Consider the following 25,340-nt stretch of genomic DNA (forward strand, 5'->3'; position numbering starts at 1 on the left):
GCTTCTATTTGAAAAGCGTGAGAACTATTACTTGCTTCTATTTGAGAAGCTGGAAAGGAAGTTTGACTTACGTGCTTCTATTTGAGAAGGCAAAAACGAAGTGCGTTAAGGGTATACTTCATTCCACGAATATACGACTGTTTTAAATTCGCTTTAAGGTATCGATTTAAATGGTCCAATGTGCCGAATTGTACAAAAGTAAATTCTCCCCATTTTTAAAATACTGTTATGACAAATATAAACCTTAGATTTAAATATGAAGTTATGATATAAATATAGAGTTAATAGTTTATAGAACAGTAGTTCAGATTTTGAAGTATATAATTACTATCATTAAGTTTTGTATTGTAAACAAGTTGGTTTTTGAACTAAGTTATTTAAACGAAGTGTAACAATACTTAAGTAATCAAATAGTGTAATTTATTTAGTCGAATATTCAATTATTCAAGTCGAATGTTTTTATTAAAAAAAAAAAAACAAAAAAACTTACTTATTCTCTTATTCTCCTAATCTCCTAAAACTATCATCAACGATCAGATTCACAGCCATAATCAGTCGGCTATATATGAAACTGTATATAAATTTTCGTTACTTTTTAATATCTGTAACGACTTGTTACTTTAACTATCAATAGCCGGGATATTATACCCGTTACTTTCAGAACTTTTAAGAGTACATCCCCTCAAAGCAAACAAATATTTAAAACTCACTCCACAACAAAGTGAAATATTAAATCCTTTTTCTGGTTTCTGAACCATCGTTCTGCCAATTTCTTTTCATTTATATTAAAAATAGTATATTTCTTTTTATTATAGTTGTAGTACCTAATAAAGTAATAAAAGAGTGTAATATCAAAGAAACCCGGCACGCCACTTTGGTGTTTACATTTCATGGAAAGATTACCCAAATGTCTGTCATTATATTTATTTATAGTAGCGTTTGTGTAAAAATTTTTGTTATTTTCGGATTAAATTTCACAATAAATTTTGCGTCTATCTGAACATCTATTAACTGAAATAATTTTAGTTTAGATGTCATACTAGTAGATCATTTTTATTGGAATAATGATTAGACCAATTTACCTTCATACTTCTACTTGCACAGTAAAATATTCGTTGTCGAAGTAATCCAAAACAGTCGTATATTCGTGGAATACCCTATAGTTGGTTTTAACAGTTGAATTGTAAAAAACTAACAGGCGCAGAAGATACGAAACAGCACGAAGAAGGAATGTCGTGCTGATATAGTCTTTAATTTAGTTAAATATATTAGTGAGAATAATAATTATTATCGTTTATTTATTTAACAACAATTGTTGAAAATTCAATTAATTTTCTACAAATGGTGTTCAGTACCTACTTTATTAATGAAGAGGAGATATGATTAAGGCTGCTGAATTCATATGATTCATCTCCTTCCATATCAACTACTCCAATTCTAATACTGCGTAAGGGTATGATACAACTTTTTTAATAACTACAGCGAAAGTTATGACATCTTGTTCGCTTAAACATTGGACTCTTATCAATAATTTATTGAGGCGCCTGCTTAAATAAATTGTTAAATACATTATTTATATTAAGTGAATCTGATATTATATTTCGATTAGTGTCTTATTTTAATATTGCATTTATACTATGTTTCAAACTTGCATCGTGGGATTTCTTTAGTAATTTTTTTTTACCAAAGATAATCAACCGAAGATAATTGATGTGTGATAATTTTTGTAGAGGAGAAGATCAGTGGAGGATGAACACATGATGAGGCAATTTTTACAAGAAGGTGATCTTATAAGTGCAGAAGTTCAAAATGTATTTTCAGATGGAGCTTTGTCTTTACATACAAGAAGTTTGAAATATGGAAAGGTTAGTATTATTTTTTAGCTTTTTTGAACTAGTTATGAACAATTCATTTTATTGTTGTGACACTTAAAAGGCATGAATTTTGTCCTAAAATGAAATGTACCTCGTAAAATTCATTTGTCCTGTTAAAGGCTAAATGAATGGCACTTTGTTAACAAAAATCAAAGATTAACTATTCATAATGATACTGCTCACAGAATAATTTATATATTATTTTTGCGCTGTTGGTAAAATTGTGACATTAACTGGAAGAGGCTGAAATTTACTATGCAACCAAGTACACAATGCTCGTAACCAATATTAATTGTAACTTAAGGTCGAGCGTAAAAAAGGAAACTGTTTTAAAATAACAGTTGAAAACGAGCGGTAAACTAGTTTCATCCGTATCGCCTCGTGAGCGAATCCCCGTAATTTTACACTGTTGACGCTAACAAAATAAATCAAAAGATGGAAAAGGGAAGTATTTTTGAAGTGAGTAAAAGATTTTAATTCCTAGCTGAGCGCTTTTGGCTTACAAAGCCATGCTACAAGAGAGCAATGATGTAAATAACTAATTTTAATTTAACAATTAGTCACTTGCGTCAAATATTAAGTATTAAGTATACTTAATACTTACTTATATTTAAAACTAGTTATAGTCCCACAGTACATTGCATTCGTGACTTCGTGGTGGTCACAGAATGGGTCCATTTCTACCAATCCAATGACGAGGATGAGTGGTATTAAGAAGCTTTTTAACAGCTGTGGTAAAATGTGTTGGGACTCCGTCGTGAAACCACATTTCAGGCCGTGTTTGCAAAGGCACGTCTTCAAAAAGTACCGGTAAAACATCTTGCAAGAAATTATATTAGGCCTCTCCATTTAGTGCTCTGGGTAATCATATGGTCCTATCAAACGATTGTTAATTATCCAGCCCATAAATGTATGCTTAATCTTAATCGAAAAATGTTATAAGAATTTTTTGCCCTACATGGTGCCAAGATATGTTAGTGCTTGGTCACTACCAAGTATGGCTGAATAACTTGACATTCATATGCTTATCTCTATATTTATGTAAATGCAAAGTTTGGTTATAGAGATATATATAAAACATTTTTTATAAAATTAAGTAAAAAAGGCGTTCAACACAACAATAAAGTAGAATTCATCAAATATTACTTCTATACCGGTGTAAAAGTAAATGGCGAGTGGATTACTTCATCCATTTTCCAGAAGAACAGTGAGCTAGTTTTTGACTGGTGTACAAATTGGATATAAATATAGCAAAATGCTGTTTTGTCGGAGAAAAGTACATATAGCACTGGTAAAAAACTTAATAATGTATACAGTCAGTTAAAAGTTTAAACTTACAATCTGTCAGATATTACGCAAAATTTAAAAATATAATTTTAACTTTATGATGTTCTTTTAAAAATAACAAAGTTGGTGGCGACAGCCAGTCACTTCAGTAAAAATCCAAAAAAAAGATACTCGAGAATATTATGTATGAAAAACGTTAAATCATGCTATTTCTTTCTGATAAACAAGCGTCCTAATTGTCCATACTTGCAGGGGCGGCTCGTGATAGTGCAAGATGGTGAGGCACACTACACTTAAGGAAAATTATTATTATTATGGTTAGCTTCTCTTTGCTCCAGTCATACCCGGCTAAGGAGGCATTGCTCGCGCCAGCAAACAATGACTTGGCGTGAGAAGGACTTCTGACGATACGCGCGCGGATCAACAAAAGTCATCCTCACCTCAAAGCTCTCCTAAGCCCTCCTCCACCCTCCCTTATGTGCACTGAAGGTGCAACATAAGGGCTGACTGCTTTTTGAAAAAGTCCGCGATTGAGCTGTATTTATGAGCACCATGTGTAATAGGGTGCTCATAAATGTAACTTAAATGATACCCAAGGTGTCGTTAAGCGACTTACTCCGGTTTATCATGAAATCTCGTATCGTGAGATAAAAGCGAACGAAAAACGAGGGAGCTCTAATCCTCGAGCCTGCACCTTGGTTAGCGGCCAAGTTGTAGCCTCAAGGATCTAGGTGGCCTCTCCCGTGGCCTTTTTTTATTTTTATAATTTTTTTCTGAATTTTTTATTATTTTATATTTTTTTTGAATCTTTATATTTTTTATTAATTTTTTTGGGATTTTTATATTTTTTTGGGGGTTAGTAGGTATTTTTTATCTGGGAGATTTGTTAGTAAGTGTTATAAATGGCGACTGCTAATCTAGTGCCATCTTCTTCACGCTCTCACATATCCCTTCAGTTGAAGCTTCGGTCTAGCATATCTCCATTGATCGTTCTCGTCGTAAGATGTTAGTCGGAAGGTCGATTTTGTGACATCATAACGTGAGGCCGTTTACGTTAAATAAACTTAAACAAAGGGTTAAATTTTGTTTTTTGGTTTTTTATTTCACGATTTTTAAAAATTAAAATTATTTTAGAAAAACTTCAAAAAATATAAATTCTAAAAGGAAAACTGAGTTCTAAAATTTAAAGTTTTTTATAAATTAAATGAATTCTGCGAGACTTCTGTTCTGCAAAATGATCTATTACATCGTCTATAAAAACGTTCTCATCCTGTGATTTTATAAATGATTTTTCAATTGAGATTTTTGCCATATTACTCAATCGTGTCTGTCCAGTTGTATTTCTGATGTAATTTTTAATCCTTTTTAGCGCGGAGAAACTTCTTTCTGCAGAAGCACTTGTCACTGGCAAAACAACACAAATGCATAATAATTTAAAAACTTCTGGCATACAAAGTTTTAAATCATAATCGTGAAAAAAAGTTAACATTTCATAAGGGCTTGCGCAATTTTCTATTATATCATTCCCGTACATAGCGGATAACTCACTTTTTACTTGATTTATATCAAAAATATTATACTGCGTTGTCAAGTTTTTTAATAGATCATGAGGAAATTCTTTAGCAAAAATGGGAAATTTTGATATATTCAACAGATCAAAGAAATGTAATTTTTCAACGTCGCAAAACCTAACCTCTATTTGGGTTGCTATAATGTCAAGAATTTCAAAAAAAATTTGCCTTAATTGTTGAGTTTTATCAGTCATTTCAACTCCCTTACGACGACGTTTCGAGTGTAACGCAGCGGTATCCAGTTTTTCATAAATTGTATCAAAATAAGTACTGTTACTCCTAAATTCACGTATTTTACTTAGGGTATTTTGAAGTAAATTTCTGGCCTTAACAATGTCTGTATTTCTATTTTGTAGAATGGAAAAAAATATTTTTTGTTAAATCGGAAAACAATAGAACAATATGTATAGTACCATCTACTAAAGGAAAATACTCTACTACAACATAACAATGTTGTTACAATTTTCAAATAAAAATCTATGTTTTATTTAAAATGTACTTTTATACCCCGAGGGAAAAAATGTAGCGAATTGGGTACCTTTGTACCCAAACGGCAACGCTGCTAATTAAAAGAACTACACCAAACCAGAGCGGCATGCCTCTCTTGTTCGGTGAAATCGTGGGCAGAAAATAAATAAATCATGTTGAATTTCGCTAGATAATGTGATGTCTAATATGTCAGACAGAGCAATGCCGTGAGGCTTGCCTCGGCGGCTATAATTTTTAAAGAGAGAATGAGATGCACAGATGATATATTAGAAGCTGGCGCGGAAAATGGAGCCGTTGTTTATTTAATATTTTGTGGTTTAAGCTTGTCCCTTGTCCGGCCCGTAGATTATGAAGAAATATACAAAGATAAGACATCAGGGGTGTACATATTTTAATTTTTTATCATAATGAAAATAAAGTTATTTAGAAAATTCCAAAAAGTTAAATTGTAGTTAAAGAACGTAAATAGTCGATTGATACTGGTGAGGCACTGCCTCACCTGCCTCATAGGACCAGCCGCCCCTGCATACTTGAAACATAGAAACTCCAAGTTGATTCCTTAAACTTTAAACGATTTTCTTTGCGATTTGTTTATCGTCATTGCAAAATCCAAACGCACGAGAAATTGTAGACCCTTAAAATTAAATTGTAAGTCCGTTGAAATTATCGGTATACCCGGGATCAAGACATGCTCTCCTTTATATTTTGCCTTTATATTCATTACCTGATACTCCAGTCGTCAGAGACGAAAATGCCACCGAATCCCTAAAAATCGTATGAACAAGCTGAATTTTGCCGAGAATATTAATTTTGGGACCCCAAAAAAGATGCAAAATAGTTTACCACTTTTACCCACGGGCTTCCCCCTAAAATCCCCTTCGCACGGGGGTAAAAACGCAAAAAAATAGATTTACACAGAATCTGTACACCGCAGAAAAAAATGTTTCAAATACAAAATGTAGCTGAGATAATTTTAAACAAAAATGTTTATAAGCATTTTTGTGTAGAATGAACTGTTCTCTTATAAAAAACGCTTGAAGCGACCGTCGATTTTGCATGTCAGTTACGTGCGCTAAATCAATGTTCAATAAAATTTGTATTAGCTCGACGGTAATAATTCAATATCTTTTCATTCAAGTGACTAATCGAGAAAAATCAATATGCGCTTTAAAGGTAAAGGGATCAGCTTTCGTATGCAGTTTTTGTATTTTGCCTCAAATAAACTCAGATTTTATACAGGTGTTAAATAAATAAACGTGGCGCAATTTTTGCCATTTTTTATGATTCTCACGAGATCAATACAATATATCCCTTTCATTGACTGGCCACTATGTAGTTTTGATTACTAGAGCCTAACCTTTAAAAGCTATAGCATGAAATGTTAGTTTTGCGTTTTAACAACAAATGTGACTCATTTGAAATATGCTTAACCGACGTTGGATTTAAACTTTCACACAACAAACGATCTAAACATTTAAAACTTTTTTTTAATTACACTAGTACGTTTTTCAAAAGAACAAAACTACTGCAATAATCTGCATCCAAAACAGTCTTCTTAAATGCATTTTCCGTGACGTGTGATCGTTTGTAATGTAAAATATTAAATTCTGCGTTTTTTATTCATATTTCAAATGCCTCATATTTGTTACCACAACTCAAAATTGAAATTTCATGTCATAGGTTTTAAAGATTGATCTCTAAAAATAAAAAGTTTACTACAGCTGGTCAATGAAAGTGATCAATTTTATTGATAATGGCAAAAATCGCGCCTCGTTAATTTATTTAACACATTTATAAAAACTGAGTTTATTCTCGACAAAATACAAAAACTGCGTACGAAAGCTGCACTCTTTGCCTTTAAAACGTATCTTGATTTTTGTTGATAGGACATTTGGATCAAAAGATATCGAATTTTTACCCTTCCAGCTGATACAAATTTTATTGAAGATTGATTTCGCGCGCGTAACTGACATGCGAAATCGACGATCGCTTCAAGCGTTGTTTCTAAGAGAACGGTTCATTCTACACAAAAAATGCTTATAAACATTTTTGTTTAAAATTTTCTCTGTTACATTTTTTATTGGAAACATTTTTTTCTACGGTATGCAGATTCTTAATAAATCGATTTTTTCACGTTGTTACCCCCCTGCGAGGGAGGTTTTAGGGGGAAGCCCGGGGGTAAAAGTGGTAAACTTTTTTGGGGTCCCAAAATTATTATTCTCTGCAAAATTCAGCTTATTCGTATGATTTTTAGGGGTCAATTCTCTGACGACTGGACTATGAATGACATTATTCATTAGCTTTTTTACACAGTCTCTTTCCGATGAGGAACGAGACTTTAATGTTACGAGGTTGATTAATGTTACTCAGTATAATGACAACTGATCCCACTTTTAGGCAATTCTGACTTCAAAACTTCTGTACGATAGTTGACTACGTCATCCTGGTTTGTAACTGGATCAACTGATTTGAACGAAAACAACTTTCCGGGAAGAAAATTCTGAATGGTCGCATGAAGATTATCGATATCTACATTGTTTACCGCCGATAATACTCCTTCACTCAGGCAATTATGGTTGTTGAACTGTCGCGCTATATCTAGAAAAACACGTTAAGCAAGCTCCTTTTTCGAAATCTGTAAAGTAAAAGAAATATGTGGGTAATGTGATGAATCTGATTGAGCTGTCAATAGCGAATTTCCAATGTCTAAAAACTGCTTCGATTACACAATTTCACTTTGATCTTATTGCAAAACACTCCATGTTAGTTGTTAATTGTCTCTAAGTACCGCCACAACTAGACTCCCTCTAGTTCGGCCTCGGTTGGATCGGCCGCCGGATGGTCCGGCCGGTCTTAAGAGGGTGAGTCATATCCGTTCGCGCGCTGCGGGCGAATGACCTTCGACAGGATCTATCTTGAATGTTCAGTTTCCGGCCGTCGAAGTAAACTATTTTCAGTGTGTCAGTTTAGTTTACGGGTGAACTTGTAATTGGTCGGTCGCACCTAACCTGTGACAAACGGTTTTGCCATAGCGTACAGTTTCATTTGATCTGCAGATGCATTCGTGTGTGTCTGTATTTGCTGTTTAGTGCAGTATACGACTGTTTTCGTAGTGAACATTTGTGAGCATTGGTATTGCAAGTGTAAGTTGTGCGTGTGCGTGTTTGCTTTGAGAAAAATGTTTTCTAAAATGAGTGAAAAACGTAAACATACGTTTGTAACAATGGAACAAAAACTCAGTATCCTAGAACGTCTAGACAAAGGAGAATCGGTCCAAAGTATTTGCAGAGAATTTAACGTCGGTAAGAGTACTGTAAATGACTGGCGCCGCAACCGAAAATCTATTGAGACTTTTTGTACCCAAATTGAGGCTGAAAAAGTGCTGTCTACTCGATGTACCTTAAAAAAACCTAAACTTGAACACGTTGATGATGCTTTGTGGCTCTGGTTTATGCAGGAGCGCAGGCGAGGCACTCCTTTAAATGGTCCAATTTTAAAGGAAAAGGCAATCATTCTTCACGCAAAACTTGGAGGAAAAGATATATTCACGGCAAGTGATGGCTGGTTGTCAAGGTGGAAAAAACGCCATGGAGTACATTTTATCAGCGTATGTGGCGAAAAAATGTCAGCAGATCAACAGGTAGCAAGTGACTTTACTGAAAAATTAAAGAGTATTATTGCCAGTGAAAAATATAGTCCAGAACAAATTTACAATATTGATGAAACAGGTCTAAACTTTAAACTGTTGCCTCCGAAAACATTTGCCACAGCACAAGAAACGTCAGCCCCAGGGTTTAAAATAAACAAAGAGAGAATTACTGTTGCTTTGTGTTCGAACGCGTCAGGGTCACATAAGCTGCCTCTGTTTGTAATTGGAAAATCGGTAAAACCTAGAGCTTTCAAAAACTTGAATATGAGTTGTCTACCAGTGTACTACAGGGCACAGAAATCCGCCTGGATGGAGACTTACTTGTTCAAAGAATGGTTCGTTGCCTAGTTTGTGCCTAAAGTAAAACAACATTTGACATCTTTGAAGTTGCCGATTAAGGCGCTTCTTGTGCTTGACAATGCACCTACACATCCTGAAGAGGACCTAGAATGTGAAGGTGACAGTGGCATTAAGCTATTGTATATGCCACCTAACGTGACAAGCATATCCCAACCAATGGACCAAGGGGTGATCGAGTGTTTCAAAAGAAAATACCGCAGAAAACTACTCTCTGAAATCCTAGGCAAATTAGATAGTGAGGAGGGTGGCACAAGCTTAATTCAGGCCCTTAAGTCAATAAACTTGAAAGATGTTATTTATATGGCGGCTAAAGCATATGATGAAATTCCATCATCCACCTTTACAAAGTCTTGGAGAAAAGTTTGGCCAGATGTGGAAGAGATCGTTGTTAAAGCCCAACAAGAAAATCCAAAAACGAATGAAACCACTATTCAGGTGTTGGAACCAGATGACAACCTATCAATTTTATCAGTTCTTCAACAACTGCCAGATATTGAACTTACAGAGAGTGATGTTACAGAATGGATTGTAAGCAACGATGATGAGCTTGGCAATGAACTATTAAATGACGATGAAATTGTTCAAGCTGTAATAAATCAAGAAGCTAATGACAAGGATGAGGAAGAGGATGGGGAAGAAGGAAGTAGTGAGGGAAATTTAAGCCATGAAGAGGGAAGGGCCGCACTTGAACGTGCGACGATGTACGTAGAGCAACAATCCACTGCAACAGTTGTCGACGTGATGTTTCTGAGAAAGTGGCGTGACTATGCTTTTAAAAATACTCTTAATCAGAAAAAGCAAAAGAAAATTACAGACTTCTTTTAATTTTTTAGGTTATGTGAAAAGTCATACGTGTACAGTAATATCCTTAAATACATTTCTAGTTTGTTTTTACAGTTCGTAATGTGTTTTCTATTTAATTATATCCTTCGAACCGTATCGGTATTTACTTTTTAATACGTGTAATAACTCATTCTCTAGTGGCACAATATGATAACTCAACAAAGCCACGTCAAAATCTTCTCTTTGGTAAGTACATAATGTTGTCAACACTTAAAAAAAAAGAATTTTGTTGATTTTTAAGCATAGTTAATGAATTTAATGGTGTTATTTTAAATTTTGAAAGTAAATCCGGATAGTCCGGCCATTTTGTAGTCCGGCCGCGGGTTCGGTCCCGAGGCGGCCGAACTAGAGGGAGTCTACTGTACTTGTAAAATATTCGCCATTGCACTGTTCAGAATGTTCAGCTGGTTCGCCTTCTAATAAAGTTGCAGCTATTCCAAATGAAGTCAACGCTAGGGCTACTTCATTTTGCGATCTGATTCTCACCAATAATACCCTCATCATACGAAAGCTTTTCTTCCTTACATCAAAGGTGTCACGGACAAAATCGACAAAATTCTAAAATCAAGAGGAATAAAGACAATATTTACCCCTCAACAAAAACTTTTATCTCTTGTCCGATCAATCAAAGACGACATTCCAAATGAACAACACGGAGTTTATGAAATTCCTTGTGAAGACTGCCCTGGATCTTATATAGGCCAAACAAATCGTAGAATCCTAAATAGGATTTATGTACATTCGATTTCTGTTCGCAATTTCGACTCAATTTCAGCTCTAGGTCAACACCATCTTCATCTTCTTCCCAGTCCCAGCCCTGACAGTCTTTGACTGTTCACAAATCTTACAATGTCATACCCTTCATTCAGTTCATTAACCTCGTCGTTTCTCCTGATTCTCCATGTGCCTTCTTCCTCTTGCACCGGGCCATATCCTTTTCTCAGTATCTTTCTCTCGAATGTCCTGAGTTGGGTTTCCTCTTTTTTCGTCATTACCCAGGTTTCACAACCTGGGTTCATAATACGTGCATTAAATTCGCTACTTACAGAATTCTTCTGATTGATTTCTGTGCAAAGATATGTGAAAGCATCCACACATTCAATAGTGTAGTTGTCTATTGCTATATTATTTTCGTTCTCAGGTGTTCTTTTGATGGTCATGTACTCAGTTTTTGTTTCGTTTATTTTAAGCCCTCTTTTTTGTGCTTCAGGATCAATTTCCTTGAACGTTTCCATTAGTCGTGTCTTGCTTCTACTAATAATGGCAACATCGTCTGCATATGCAGTAATTTGTACTGTTTTGGTGTTTATACACCATCTTCATACAGGTCACAAAATTGATTTTAAAAACTCCAGAACCTTAGCCCCATCCGCTTATATAAACCAAGAATTATCCGAGAAGCCATAGAAATTGGAAAAAAGGTCAAATTGTCTCAATAAAAGAGATGACGGCATAAGGTTACCTTTGAGATTTGGAGGAAAATAAGGACCTCTCATAAGAAAAATACCGTCCGCTCCACCCGTCAATCTAAATCCTATGTTTGCGCCAATCCCCACGCTGGCCTCCATGTCACCATCGACGGTATAAATGACTCTTCCTCTATTCCCAGCACCAGTAACGCATGATTAGTGATCAGTGTAGTAGTGTCTGGAGGCTCGAGGGACTGAGACCTCGGAAGCCCTGAAGAAGACATCGAAGTGTATGTCGAAAACTCGCGCATTGATAACCGACGCGGTTCAACCCGAAAGACTGTTGAGTTTAATATTAATTCCTGTAATAGTATTAATCTTAGCTTTAGATTTAATTGTACTAACCGCGGAAACCTTTCGGAATATATATATATATATATATATATATATATATATATATATATATATATATATATATATATATATATATATATATATATATATATAAATACATATATATATATATATATATATATATATATATATATAAATACATATATATATATATATATATATATATATATATATATATATACATATATATATATTTATATATATATTATTATGATTGTTTATTTTGACTTTTTGGAAAACACATCTACCATGACTAAAACCTGTTTATTCCTCTTCGTCGTCATAATTAGATCGCTTAACATATCTATTGCTACAATATCTAATTTTTTCCGGGATATAATATTTTTTGTAACGTTTTCATTTTTGAAATTTCTAATTTTATATTTTTGACAGATCTGGCACTTTTGTGTAATTTCTTTTGCGATGCGGTAATCTTGTCGGCAAATATAATTTTCTCGAAAAACCAGCCAGACTTTTCTGCTACCGATATGTCCATTGTCTTCGTGTAAATTTTTTACAATCTTCTCTGCCAATGTTTGTGTCACCAAATATAGTTCCCTTCCGTCTATTCTCTTGAAATATATGTCGTTTTCTATTTCCGCTCTTCTTTTTTCTCTTTCCTCCAATTCTCCTTGGTCTCTTCTTATTTCATTTAATGAGAATACACCTTCTTCTTGTGTCAAAATATTTAGTCCCACATGTAACGTAATTGCTTCCTTTTTTCCTGTGTCTTCATCCCGTGTTAGCGCGTCGGCTATGATATTGTCTTTTCCTTTGATATACCGGAATTCAAAATCGTACTCCTGTAGTAATAGAATGCCTCTATGTATCCGATTATTCACCAATCGGTTCTTCATGATGTGAACCAAAGCGGCATGATCCGTCTCGATTGTGAATTTAGCTCCCAATAAGTAATATCTTAATTTGTTTACACAAAATAGTACACTGGCAAATTCCAATTCTGTCACACTATATTTTCTTTCGTGAGTTTTGGTCACCCGAGATATAAAACATATTGGCACTTCTTGGTCGTTTTGTATCTGTGACAAAACTCCTGCAAACTTTTGTATTGACGCATCAGTTCGGAGTATGAATGGTAGATTATAATTGGGGTGGTATATTTTTGTTCCTTTTGCAAATTCTTGTTTTAATATTTGAAAAGCCTTCTCCTGTTCTTCTTTCCAATTCCATTTTATCCCTTTCTTCAGCAATTTTATTAGAGGAATTTCCTTTTGGCTTAAATCGGGAATTAGTTTTTTAAAATAATTGATCGTGCCAAGAAAACCTCTCAATGTTTTCAAATTCGTTGGTCTTGGATATTCATCAATGAGCTTGACTCGGTCTTCGGCTAAGCTAACTGTTGTAGTGTCCAATTGAAAACCTAGATAAATTACTTCCTTTTGGAGAAATTGACATTTTTCGATGTTTAATTTTAATCCCGCTCTGTCCAATTCTTCCAGAATTATCTTTATATGTTTCATATGGCTCTGTATATCTCGTGAAAAAATCAACAAATCATCGATGTAATGGACTATGAAATCTTCGTATCGATTTAAAATAGAATGTAGAGCCCGTACCAATGCTGCACAAGCGCTTTGTAAACCAAAAGGCACTACCTTGAACCTGTATACAATACCATCAATTGAGAACGCGGTATAGTTTCTACATTTTTCAGCTAAAGGTATCAACCAAAAACTATGCTTTAAATCAATTTTAGAGAATATGTGTGATCCTGTAATTCTTCCAAATATGGCCTCGATGTTTAGAGGTGATTCATATTGTGATACCGTGTGCTGGTTGATATTTCTGGCATCTAAACATAGTCTTAATTCTCCACTACTTTTTTTTACTATTACAATTGGATTAATATACGGTGAATCACATCGTTCAATTATTTGATCTTCAAACATTTTATTAATTTCTTCTTTCACCTGTTGTCGATATTTATATGGGATCGGGTAAGTCTTCGATCGAAAGTTTCCCAAGTTTTTTACCTCAAAAGAATGTTCGTACTTTTTTGCCACTCTGTTTTCCTCATTTATTAAAGTTTCGTGTTCTTTTAACATCAGACGCACCTCATTTTCTTTTTCTTCTCCACATATCAATTTTCTTTCTTTTTCCTCAGATTCTTGACACTTATTTATCGCACATTTTTCCTCCTCTTTTTCATCAATCTTCTCCTTAAATACCACTGTTTCAATCATATCCTTTTCATTTTTCCTTTGTTGACACTATTTCTTCTTCTTCTTCGGGGCTCATTCCTTCTTTTGAGGAATCTCCGGTATTGACTTCCTTTATCCTTTTCTTAAGTTTTCTTCCTTTTCCTCTTTGTCCTTGCTTCGTTGCCAAATTCATTTCCACTGTTTGTTCTTTTTCCGAATTATCAATTTTCTTTTTCCCATGTTCATTTCCCTCCTTCTTTTTCTTCTGTTAGTTTCATCGTATTATTTTTGAAATCTATGACTACATGTTTTTCTGCCAGTTCGTCCACTCCTACAATCATGTCATGCGACATGTTTGGCATTATTACACATTGTAGTGCATACATTTTTTCATCCAATCGTACCCTCACTCGTATTCCTTCATTTATCGTTGCCAATGTCCGTTTATTTGCACCCACCAAATTTACCCTTGGTATTTTGTAAATTAAATTTGTCAAACTCACTTCTTCTATTAATTTTCTGTTTACCAATGTTATTTCTGAACCGGTGTCTATCAAAATTTTGATTGGTCTATTTTTTATGAAACCATCTACAAATTTTAAATTAACTCCTCTTCTTTCCTCATTATTTCCTGCTAATTTAATGAATTCCTTCGGGTGACAAAAAATTCCTGCCTGGTTTTTTGGTTTTAGTGGGTGCTTTCGTGAAAAACCGTCTGTTGTTCTTCCGTATTTCTTCTTTCATCGCTGTGTCTTTCATTTTCATTTTCCTCTATTTGTGTATGATTTACCTCTCTTCTGTTTTCTTTTGGTCTGTCATATCCGTTCCGGTTTCCACGATATTCCTGTTCATTTCGTCTATTGTAATTTCTGTTTTCGGGATATGCGCGTGTGTTATTTCTGTTGTGATTTTCTCGATATCTGTCCTCATTCCATAGCCGATTTCTGAAATCATCATTTCCTCTTCTGTTTTCCCTATTTTCGTTTTCCCTCCTGGGAATAAATTCTCGTCTAGTGTAATCCCTCCTAAAATTTTGTCCTCTCTCTCTGTATTCCTGAGTTTCTCGGTGTCTGTAATTTTCTTGTGACCTTCTTGCTCTTTTTTCCTGTATCCGTGATGCCCTTATTTGTAGGAATTGGCATAAACTATCGATGTCTTTGTAGTTTTGTAGATTGATTTGATCTTCAATTGTGTCATCAAAGTGTCTTGCAATCAACTCTTCTAATTGCTCGGATGAATAATTGTATTGCAGATGTTTTGCGTTATTGTACATTTACAATGCGTATGTTTTTTCTGATATACCCATCCTCTCATGGTATTTCCCATTTTGCAATTCCTTGTTTATCTGTAATTGCTCTGTCTTTCCCCAGAAAAAACTCAGAAATTTATTTTCAAATTCTTGCCAATTTTCAAATTCCTCCGCTTTGCTGTCGAACCATAGACACGCCTCATCTTTGAGATGATTTCTGATCATTTCCTTAGCTGTCTCGAAAGTTTCCCATGTAATGTATCTTCTTCTTTAGATTATTCATGAACGGTACGGGGTGAAGTTTTCTTACATCCCCGCCAAACTGTAATTTTACCTCGCTTGTTCCCTGGATAAACATTTCCCTTCTCTCCCCGGAATTTTGTTCCTTTTTGATTTCCTCCATTTTTCTTTCTATTTCTCGCATGTCTTCTTGTAAAGCCATTTCAAATTTTGTTTCTAACTGTTCTAATTCCTTTTTCTGTACAGTCTTAATATCTTTCATTTTAGTTTCTATTTCTTCTCTCTGCATCTCTAGTTTCCTCTCTGTTTCTTCTCTGACTTTTTCTAAACAGACTTTTACCTCATTTTCATATTTGTCCAAACGCTTTTCCATTTTTCTATCATTTTCTTCTAATTTTTGTTCTATTGCTAGCCTTGTTTCTCGTTGGTTTTCTTCCATTGTCTGTTTTGTTTCAATTTGGTTTTTCTCTATTGTTTGTGTCTGTATTTGCATCATTGCTAATAATTTTTCCAGCATCCCTGTTTCTTTTCTTTTCTCCATTATTGTAGCATTTCCTTCATTATCCGATCCTTCATCAATAATTGTTTCCTCTTCTATCTTATCCTCTTTCCTTTCTTGCGTTTTGCTTTGACTCCTTGTGGTCGACATGTTAGTTAGATTATTTATCCCCGCCAAATATGAAGCTTTGAAATTTGTGCAATAATATCCCCGCCAAATATGAAATTCGAGTAATGTTGCAAAGACGAAAACTTTTCCTCTTATCCCAAATGCAATAAATTCAAATAAATGCAATAAAATTTTAAAACTTTTGTCAGTTGTAAAAATCAATCAAATATCATAAATTATATCATGTAAAAATTTGTACCTAGAGAAATTTGAAATGTAATGTCATAAAAGCAAATATTATAAACTTTAACCATCGGCAAATAAATTTTCAATCAATCTGCTTTCTTTCTCTATCCGTTTAAATTTTAACTAGAAATACTTTCTACGCCTTACACGTTGGGGGCCATTTATTATGATTGTTTATTTTGACTTTAATCTTAGTTTATTGAGCCAATAAAAAAGAATTATAACTTATTTGTTATCAAAAGTAAAATAATCCTTATATTACCTGTGTTCGATGGATTCAAAAGATTTTCTAGTTGTCTTTTATCGGGAAGGAGAAAGGATAAGAATACAAATATATTATATTACAAAGATTTACGTTTCTTTATTTTATATGAACAAATAAAACAATTATTAAATTCTGTCGTTATCTTATCAATCAGCATACAAGAAAATAAATCAAATTTTTATAATAATAAGATTATAAAGCTACATACATTTATATTACGTGAAAACCAATTTTACTTAATATTTTCTTTACTTGAAACAAGAAACAACAAAACTTTAAACTTTTGATTAGCCTAACAAAACCTCAGTTCTTAAATTTGAATGCTAATGACCATGATGTCAAACCGATCCTTCACAGATATAAAATTCAATTGTACAAACACTTACAGCTTATTTTCTTCTTGAGTTGTATGTTGGAACATACCCAGAAAAGTCCAGTCTCCTCAACGATGTGATCTCTCCTCTTGGCACCTCGGCTCCTTCTTAACGTCTCTGCAAACCTCCTGCAGACTACACAAAAAACACCTGATTCACTTCTCCAAACTCAGCTACTTATTTATGACACCAGGACCTCCTTTTGTCAACTTGATGCCGTAAGAATACTTTCACATATACTTTATAAAATGCCCACGGTAGATACAAGGACCTCTTTTAATCTACTTGTTATCTCCTTCTGCAAACTATTCACTTCTTTTCGTTACGCCGGTATCCAAACTCACGAACCACACCCTATCTTGAGACAAACGACTGTTTCCTTTCTCACAAATTCCCATTTAAAAACGACCGTCCAATCAAAAGCTCAAATTGTGTTTACCATGATTTTGGAAAAGCCTAATTTCGGTTTCAGAGAAAAACTAAATAGCTTACTTTAAAATTGGTTTTGTCAATACACAATTTATACATATTTCAAAAGATTAGAATATGGTCATTTAATACTCGACTATACAAACAATGAAAAGATTAACTAAGACAGGTAAAATGTCTTCTAATTCTAAACAAAGGTTTTTTTTGATAATTTTGTTTGAAACGGAAAAAGGTCGTTTGCCAAACAAATTTCTATTCTTATCTACACTAAATCTTATCTTAAATTACTATATACATTTTTGTTTATAATGATATCTTAAAATTTTATTCCGATGGATATTTTTATTTATTTTTCTTTGGTTGGGAAAGAAAAAGTATGACAATATATATATATATATATATATATATATATATATATATATATATATATATATATATATATATATATATATATGTATATATATATATATATATATATATATATATATATATATATATATATATATATATATATACACATATACATATATGAATGGTATAGATGCAAAATTCACATTCTCCAAATTTTCACATTTTCAGTTATGTATATCAATGAATTCGTCTTTTAAAGGCGAATCGATCCGTGATAATATTTTGAACCAAAACTCACATTTTAAATCGAAAAACCTTACTGAAAATGAAGTTCTGAAACATAAGTCACATTATTCAACACATGATTTGCAGCAAAATTAACATTCTCCAATTCGACCAATCAGAGTGCGTAGGACCCATCACGTGATTGTCGTCACTCTGGTGATGTTTTGTCAACGGTTTTTTTAACCTCACCCTGTTGCATTTACATGTGCTTGTTAAGGTTGATTTTGACGCTTTTGTGTTTGTGATTTAAATAATACGACTCTTATTAGTAGTTAATAAACTAAATTATTGGTGCATAATGGATGAACTAGTAGAGCCCTCGGCTGGTCAAACAAGGAAAAAGAAAATAAGTCCCGAGAAGTGGAAACGAAACAAATCTAAATTAACAAGGTTAGTTGTTAGTGGTCTAAAATATTAGTAGGTTAGTCTTATAAAAGTTATTTTTAAGTCAGTTTCACTTCATCTAGAACCAAGAAAAATATTGTTAGCTCATTAGCTGTGGAAGAATAAAAAGCTAATAATACTTTTCTTGTGTAGGTACTCTGCGAAAAGTATGCCGAACTTTTCTTCTTGTAACCATGATGGAAGACAATTTCAATGCGCTAACGGTTCTTTCATTAGACGTTTCCATCAAAACTTTTACTCTCAAAAAGATAAGGTTTACCAAGATAATTTTATTCTGAAGTTTACCTCATCAGTAGAAGTTAAAAGAAGAAGACCAACTTCTGGACGGTACAAAAGACAACCTATGAGGACCAAATATTTTATAGGCTTAAAAGATAAATCCATGATGCCTGTATGCCTTAACACGTTCATAGGTGTACTCCATGTTTCGCGATTTCGGGTAAATGGTATTTTGAAGCGTTTCAGAGAAACCGGTCTGCTTAGTAAAGAAAACAAGGGAGGTAACAGGGTTTCTACTAAAAATTTTCGTAAGAAAACGCATGTAATGAATTTTATAAATAGATTCAAATGTTCAGAGCCTCATTACGGTGCCAAACACACGGGCAGAAAATATATTTCTGCTGAGTTGAATATTAGAAAAATGTGGAAAATGTATATCAGTTCACTCACAGAAGATAAGAGTGATTTGAAAGTAACACACTGGTACTTTAGGTCAATTTCCTATTTTAATCCCTTGGCATCCTCTAGCACTTTAAATATATATATATATATATATATATATATATATATATATATATATATATATATATATATATATATATATGATAAATTTACCTTCAACTCTACTCTAGAGGTAGAGTCTAATAAAAATCCTAAAAATCTTGAATTTACAATTAAAATTAAAATAAGGGTTATTCATTGAGAAAAAAAATATCCTACAAAATTTTATTGGAATCTGTTCAGTTGTTTCGAAAATAAGCGTAAATCAACATCAACAGTATAATGATTAATCTCTTGCAGCTTGGACAAGGTGTTTTGCTAAAAGTATTTCCATCTTTGATCAAGAGAAGCAAAACACATTTCCACACTCTACCCATAGGAGCAAGCATTATATTGGGAAACAATGGGTTCATTTGGATATCTCCAATTATTGTCAATTCTGAAGATAGCGTCGGAGGCTTCATACAAAATTTGGAAGAGGTAATATTATATCATACTTTTGTATATAGTTTGACATATCTAAAGAAAGTTTCCACTCGTCTTCATGTTTTCTTGCCTTGGTGCAGTTAACCAAAGCCTTTTTCAAAAGTATTAGCCATAAGAATTATTATGTCTGCTATAGTTTATGACTCCACTTTTTTAGTTTACAGTGTATTTTTTATTGTACCGTAGCTCTAGAGAATATCTAAAAGTTTTCGTAATTCTGTGAAATATATATCAATCTTTTCAAATGTGTCTTTTTTTTTATTTAGGTAATTCCAAGGCAAGAGAGAGAAATAATAGGACGGTTAAGAAACTGCATCTTGGCGTTAACACAAAGCAAAATGATGTTGTATGATACCAGCATTTTATATGCTTACGAAGAATCCTTGAAATATACTGTACCTGAACTACTGATACCAGAAGCGATGGTAGATGTGGCTTTTTTGACACAACATAGACTGTCTATGCTGGAAATTGAATAGTGAAGCTTTGATGTTTTATGAATACAACCTGCAGACTGAAAATGTTTACTATATATTTTTTTTTATTTTTCGCTCTGTACACTCCGTACAATTCGTAATAATTGCTCCTTTTTTTATTGAAAAATAAATGATTTCCTAAGTGTCAATATATTTAAGATGAATTTAATAAATTGTAATGATAATTTTGTGTTATACAATTGGTTATTTAAATATTAATATTAATTTTATACATTTCACATTATATTTAAATAAATATGTCAATATTATTAATTTCCTGGGTTTTTCGGTCTATTGTAAATAAAACTACTTAACTATTTCTTAAACGTTTTGGCAAATTTGCCATATTCAATAAGCACTTTATTTTGTAAACATTACATTATACAATTATAGTGCATGTTTACATTTTTAAAAGTTTAACATGGATTAAAAAATTGGTATCTGACATTGACAGATGACATCTGGCAGGTATCTTAAAATAGGAGTGGTTCAGAGTCGTATCTTAAATATCTGCCATAGTGCATTTAAAAGCAACTCAATTTATTAAATTATGATACATATTCGAAAGATCTTTGATGTCAGTCTTATTATTGATAGAATTTTGATGTTTTTTTATGTGAATCATCTCCAATATGCATAGTTTGTTGTAATTTTGTTCTTTTTCCCAAATCTGTACATTTTCAAAATCAAAAGAATGGCTATTTTCTAGAGAATATTTGGCTAGCGCTGTTGTGTTTAATGCATTGGTCTGTACACTATGTTTGTGTGCAACAACACTTTTATGCAGGTATTGGTGTGTTTGCCCAATATATAATGAATTAGTCTTTACAATTTATTTTATAAATAACATTTGATTGATACTTTACTTTACTTTATCGTGTCCGGACAGGTCATTCATAAAATTTCTCTCATCTCTTCATCTTTGTTGGCGAGCCACAAATCTTCGAGGGTACATTGATCAGGACAGTTTCTGCATGTAAGAAGATGTTTCATATTTTGTGTTTCTCCACAGTCACAGTTCACATCATCTTGGTCGATTTTTCCCCATTTCGCCATGTTTGATTTTACTGGAGCGACCCCCGTTCTTATCCTATTCATTGTCTTCGACATTTTAAAGTCTAGGGACTGGTCGGTCCATTGAACCTGGGGAAGAGGAAAATACTCAGGCGGTTCATCCTGCACTGTTCCAAGGAAGCTTTTCCTACATTTTAGTCGCTTTCGTGGTGTTCGAGCTTTGTATAGGGCATATCGCTCTTCTGTGATCTCTTCAATTTTCTCTATGTGCTCTGCAACGCCTCTGCGTGTTGAGGGTTCTACAAAACCCACTGCTTTATATAGATTTGAGAGTGGCGTTGGTTTTATGCACCCCGTTACTATCCTGCATGTCTCATTTAGCGCAGTATCAACTTGTTTGGTGTGGGCAGATCTGTCCCAAACGGTTCACGCATATTTAGCAGTTAAGAAACACAGTGCCTGTGGCGTTGTTCTTAAAACGCCAGGACGTGCTCCCCATTGACTTCCCGTTAGCTTTCTGAGTATGCTGTTCCTAGTTGTTACTTTCCCTCTCGTTTTTATGCAATGTTGTCTGTAGGTGAGGGACCGGTCCAGAGTTACTCCAAGATATATAGGTTGGTTTGTGTGATCTAATGTATTACCATTCCACGTGATTTGGAGTTTTCGCTTGGCTTCCTTTGCGCGAAGGTGGAAAGCGCAGACTTGGGTTTTAGAGGGATTGGGTCTCATGGAATTCTGCAGGTAGTACGCTGTCATTGTTTTTATGGCAGTTTCGTGTTTCTTCTCCACTTCTACAAAACTATTTCCTTGAGCATATATTGCTAGATCGTCAGCATAGAGGACGTGCTTGGTTTCGGTCGGCGTAGGTTGGTTGTTTGTGTATATATTGAAGAGCATTGTGCTAAAACACTTCCCTGTGGGAGGCCATTTTTTTTAAACTCTCCACCTACTTACTTTACCCTCCAGCATAACGAAGAAACGTCTGTTTTGCAGTAAGGAATTTACGACCTTACCCAGATGGTGGTCATTGGGAGTGTCGTATAAATTGCGGAGCAATGTTTTGTGCCTTACTGTGTAATAGGCTGCTGTCAAATCTACGAAAGCCGCCCCTGTTATAAGTTTTTCTTCAAAGCCCTCTTCAGTGTGTTCTGTTGCGAGTTCAAGTGCGAGGACTTGACCGGTGCAAGATTTGCCGGGTCTGAATCCTCCTTGTTGTGGGATGAAGTGCTTGTCGACATTTTTTTTATTCTGGCGAGTATGAGTTTCTCGTATAGTTTGAAAAAGTGACACAACAGCGAGATAGGTCTGTAGCTACTGGGGTTTTCTGGGTCCTTTCCTGGTTTTAACAAGGCTATTACTTTAGATTTCCTCCATGATTTTGGAATTTCGCAGGTTTTGCAGCACGTGTTATAAAATTGTAATATCCAGTTTTTTGCTCCTTGGCCTAGATGCTTTATTTATTCACTGCATATATCATCCACACCTGCAGCTTTCCCGTTTTTTAACCTGTTCATACCGTCGTGGAATTCTTTTAGTGTAAAAGGAGTACCTAGGTGGTTTGTCCCCGAATCCAATCTTCTAGTGTTTTGGGCCCTTATATCGGTTCGTAGTTCTTCCATTTATAAGGAGGATATATGGTTTGCTGCAACCTTGCAAGGTGGTTTATGTTCTTTTGGATCACCGCTAAGTTTTTTTACAAGGTTCCATGCTATTTTGCTACTATGTGTCATGTCCATTTTTCCAGGGTCTGAATCCACTTTTCCTATCTGGCTTGACTTAACTGTTGGAGTAGTACTACTCCGCAGTCAACCATTTCTTGGCTAAAAGGGTCAGTGGAATAGAGGGTTTCGTATTTTCCTTATTAGTTCTTTGGACTCGCTGGACATCCCGGGAACATATTGTTGTCTACATCCTGTGGGGATAGCTTTTTTAGGCACATTTTTGAGTACCTCTACAAATTTTTCATAGTTCTTTACTTTTGATTCAATACGTAGCAGCTCAGAATCTAGCATGTCTGAATACTTTTGCCAGTTTTTTGCCTTTTTGAAGTTAAATCTCCTTCTGAATGGAATAGTTTGTGGTCTGACAATTGGAAAGATATTTATACCAATTGGTCTATGCTGAGTTTTTGGTATGGGGCCATATACTACTTTGGTACATCGGTCTTCGAGGTTGTTACTTGAAAAACAGATATCCGGGTTATATCCTCTTTTCCAAACTTTACTCTGAAAAGATGGTGGAAGTTTAGGATCATGGATTAACGTGAGGCCACTCGTTTCGGCCCATACTTCTACTGCGTCTCCATTTGCGTCCGAATCTGCATAGCCCCAGAGTGTGACTGTTAAAGCTGATTGGGTTGTGATTGGAAGTTAGTTGGGGGTGAAAATATAAAATGCTGGTTTGGGGGCTTGTATTTGTATACCGAGGTTATTGTGCATTTTCCGATCTCAGTGGTTATTATCTCTATACCGCGTACATTTGTTGTTCCCACAGATGAGACTATGGTTTGAGTTCTCACAAATACCGCGCTCCCATGCTTATAGTGTGGTATCTCCGCAATCAGTTTCATACCGGAGACTTTCGGTCTTGCTGCAGTTAGATCTCTGTGTGTTTCCTGGATGCACAATACCTCACATTTCGTGTTCTTGCAGAATTCTGATAAGATGTCTTGTTTGACTGTAGTGATGCCCTCGATGACTTATGCTCGCTACTGTCAGTGTTGGCTCTGAGAAGAACCGCTGTGGCTTGATGTTTGTCATCTGATTTGGTTTGGTCCGGTGTTGGAAGGATTAGCCGTCTACTAGTAGACGTTTCCAGGGGACGCCGTCAATAGTGTTTACTTTGTAGTTGACGTGGCACTATTGATCTCGTGGAGGCTCCTTCCTTGTCCCCCAATCTCCCCCCTTGTTCAATAATTTGATTGATGATCTTTATTAACCTTGGGTTTAAATTTTGAAAAATATTTTCCATATGTTTTTGATGATTTAAGTTCAACATTAATATTATACTTTGCCAACATTTTTCACATTTATTCAGAAAATCCATTAATGTATGGTAAGGATATATAGTATTTGTTTGAGTTAGTGACTTTATTATTAATATTATTGCTATAAGGGTTGTGGTTTGTTTTGGTTTGGTATTGGAATTAGATTGATTTTTGATAATATAACTTCTTTTTTTAATTAGAGGGTTGTAAAATTCTAGTTATTAAATCTCTAAAATTATTTTTTTCTAAAATATCTTTAACTTTTCTCAAATTTGCGGAATGGTATTGTGGACTATAATCTATTTCTAATGAGTGTAGAGTAATAAAATCTCATGAAGTATTCAAAAGCGCTACAGGGTAATCCGTCAATAAATTCCGTCCGCATTGCAAAATTCTGTCGTTTCATAAAGAGCAGGTAGGTATCATCCTGTTTTAAGGGATTAGTCCATTGTTATCGACAGATAAACACTGAGCCAGAGGCGCGCTAGTGGGTTAATTGACAAAAGAATATGCATTCTTAAAAATCATATTAAAGGAAATAAAAATGTAATACAGCAGAACAGTGTTATTAAAAAAATATAAAATGTAACAATAAAATATATACGAACCGAAATCGGGAAATACTCACAAACACACACGAATGAACTTTACATATTGAAACACTTGTGGGGAGTTTAAATCAATTTATTCACAAAAACTACAAAAACTTTACTGGATACGTTATTACAATTCTACATCACTATAGTCTTCATTCGAAGAACTGTCATCATCCCCTGGTGTTATAATTATAGGGTCAACCACCTGATCGACCAAGTTGTCCAGTTCCCACATTTTATCTTCCTCTTTTAAAACATGCTGGATTGCTTTTTGCCAGTTTTCTGATGTGATTTCCATAATGGCTTGATCAAACAATACCTTGACATCTTTCATTTTAAATGTGGTATTGTGCCTTGCAACATATCCTTTAACTTGTGCCCATATAAGTTCTATGGGATTTAATTCGCAATGATATGGCGGTAGGCGTAGCACAGTTACTTTATACTTTTCTGCTACATCTTCTACGGCATATTTTATGAAGCGAGATTTATGTTGTTTTACTACGGCTAGTAGTTCCTTCTTTATTGAATTCGTCTCAAACTGAATACCTTT

The 25,340-nt window shown here is 34.3% G+C and overlaps 1 protein-coding gene across 1 annotated transcript in view; it reads left to right on the forward strand.

Moving 5' to 3' along the window:
• Nucleotides 1-20,460, forward strand: part of Rrp4 (exosome complex component Rrp4) — a 31,104-nt gene extending 10,644 nt beyond the window's left edge. Inside the window, exons 3-5 of the mRNA XM_072529393.1 lie at nt 1,731-1,865; nt 19,530-19,709; nt 19,982-20,460. Of these exons, the coding sequence (XP_072385494.1) occupies nt 1,731-1,865; nt 19,530-19,709; nt 19,982-20,194 (528 nt within the window). The 3' untranslated portion in view covers nt 20,195-20,460. The remainder of the gene's footprint in view (nt 1-1,730; nt 1,866-19,529; nt 19,710-19,981) is intronic.
• Nucleotides 20,461-25,340: the final 4,880 nt, after the last annotated feature.

Source organism: Diabrotica undecimpunctata, chromosome 1 (assembly GCF_040954645.1).
Source record: "Diabrotica undecimpunctata isolate CICGRU chromosome 1, icDiaUnde3, whole genome shotgun sequence".
NCBI lineage: Eukaryota > Metazoa > Arthropoda > Insecta > Coleoptera > Chrysomelidae > Diabrotica > Diabrotica undecimpunctata.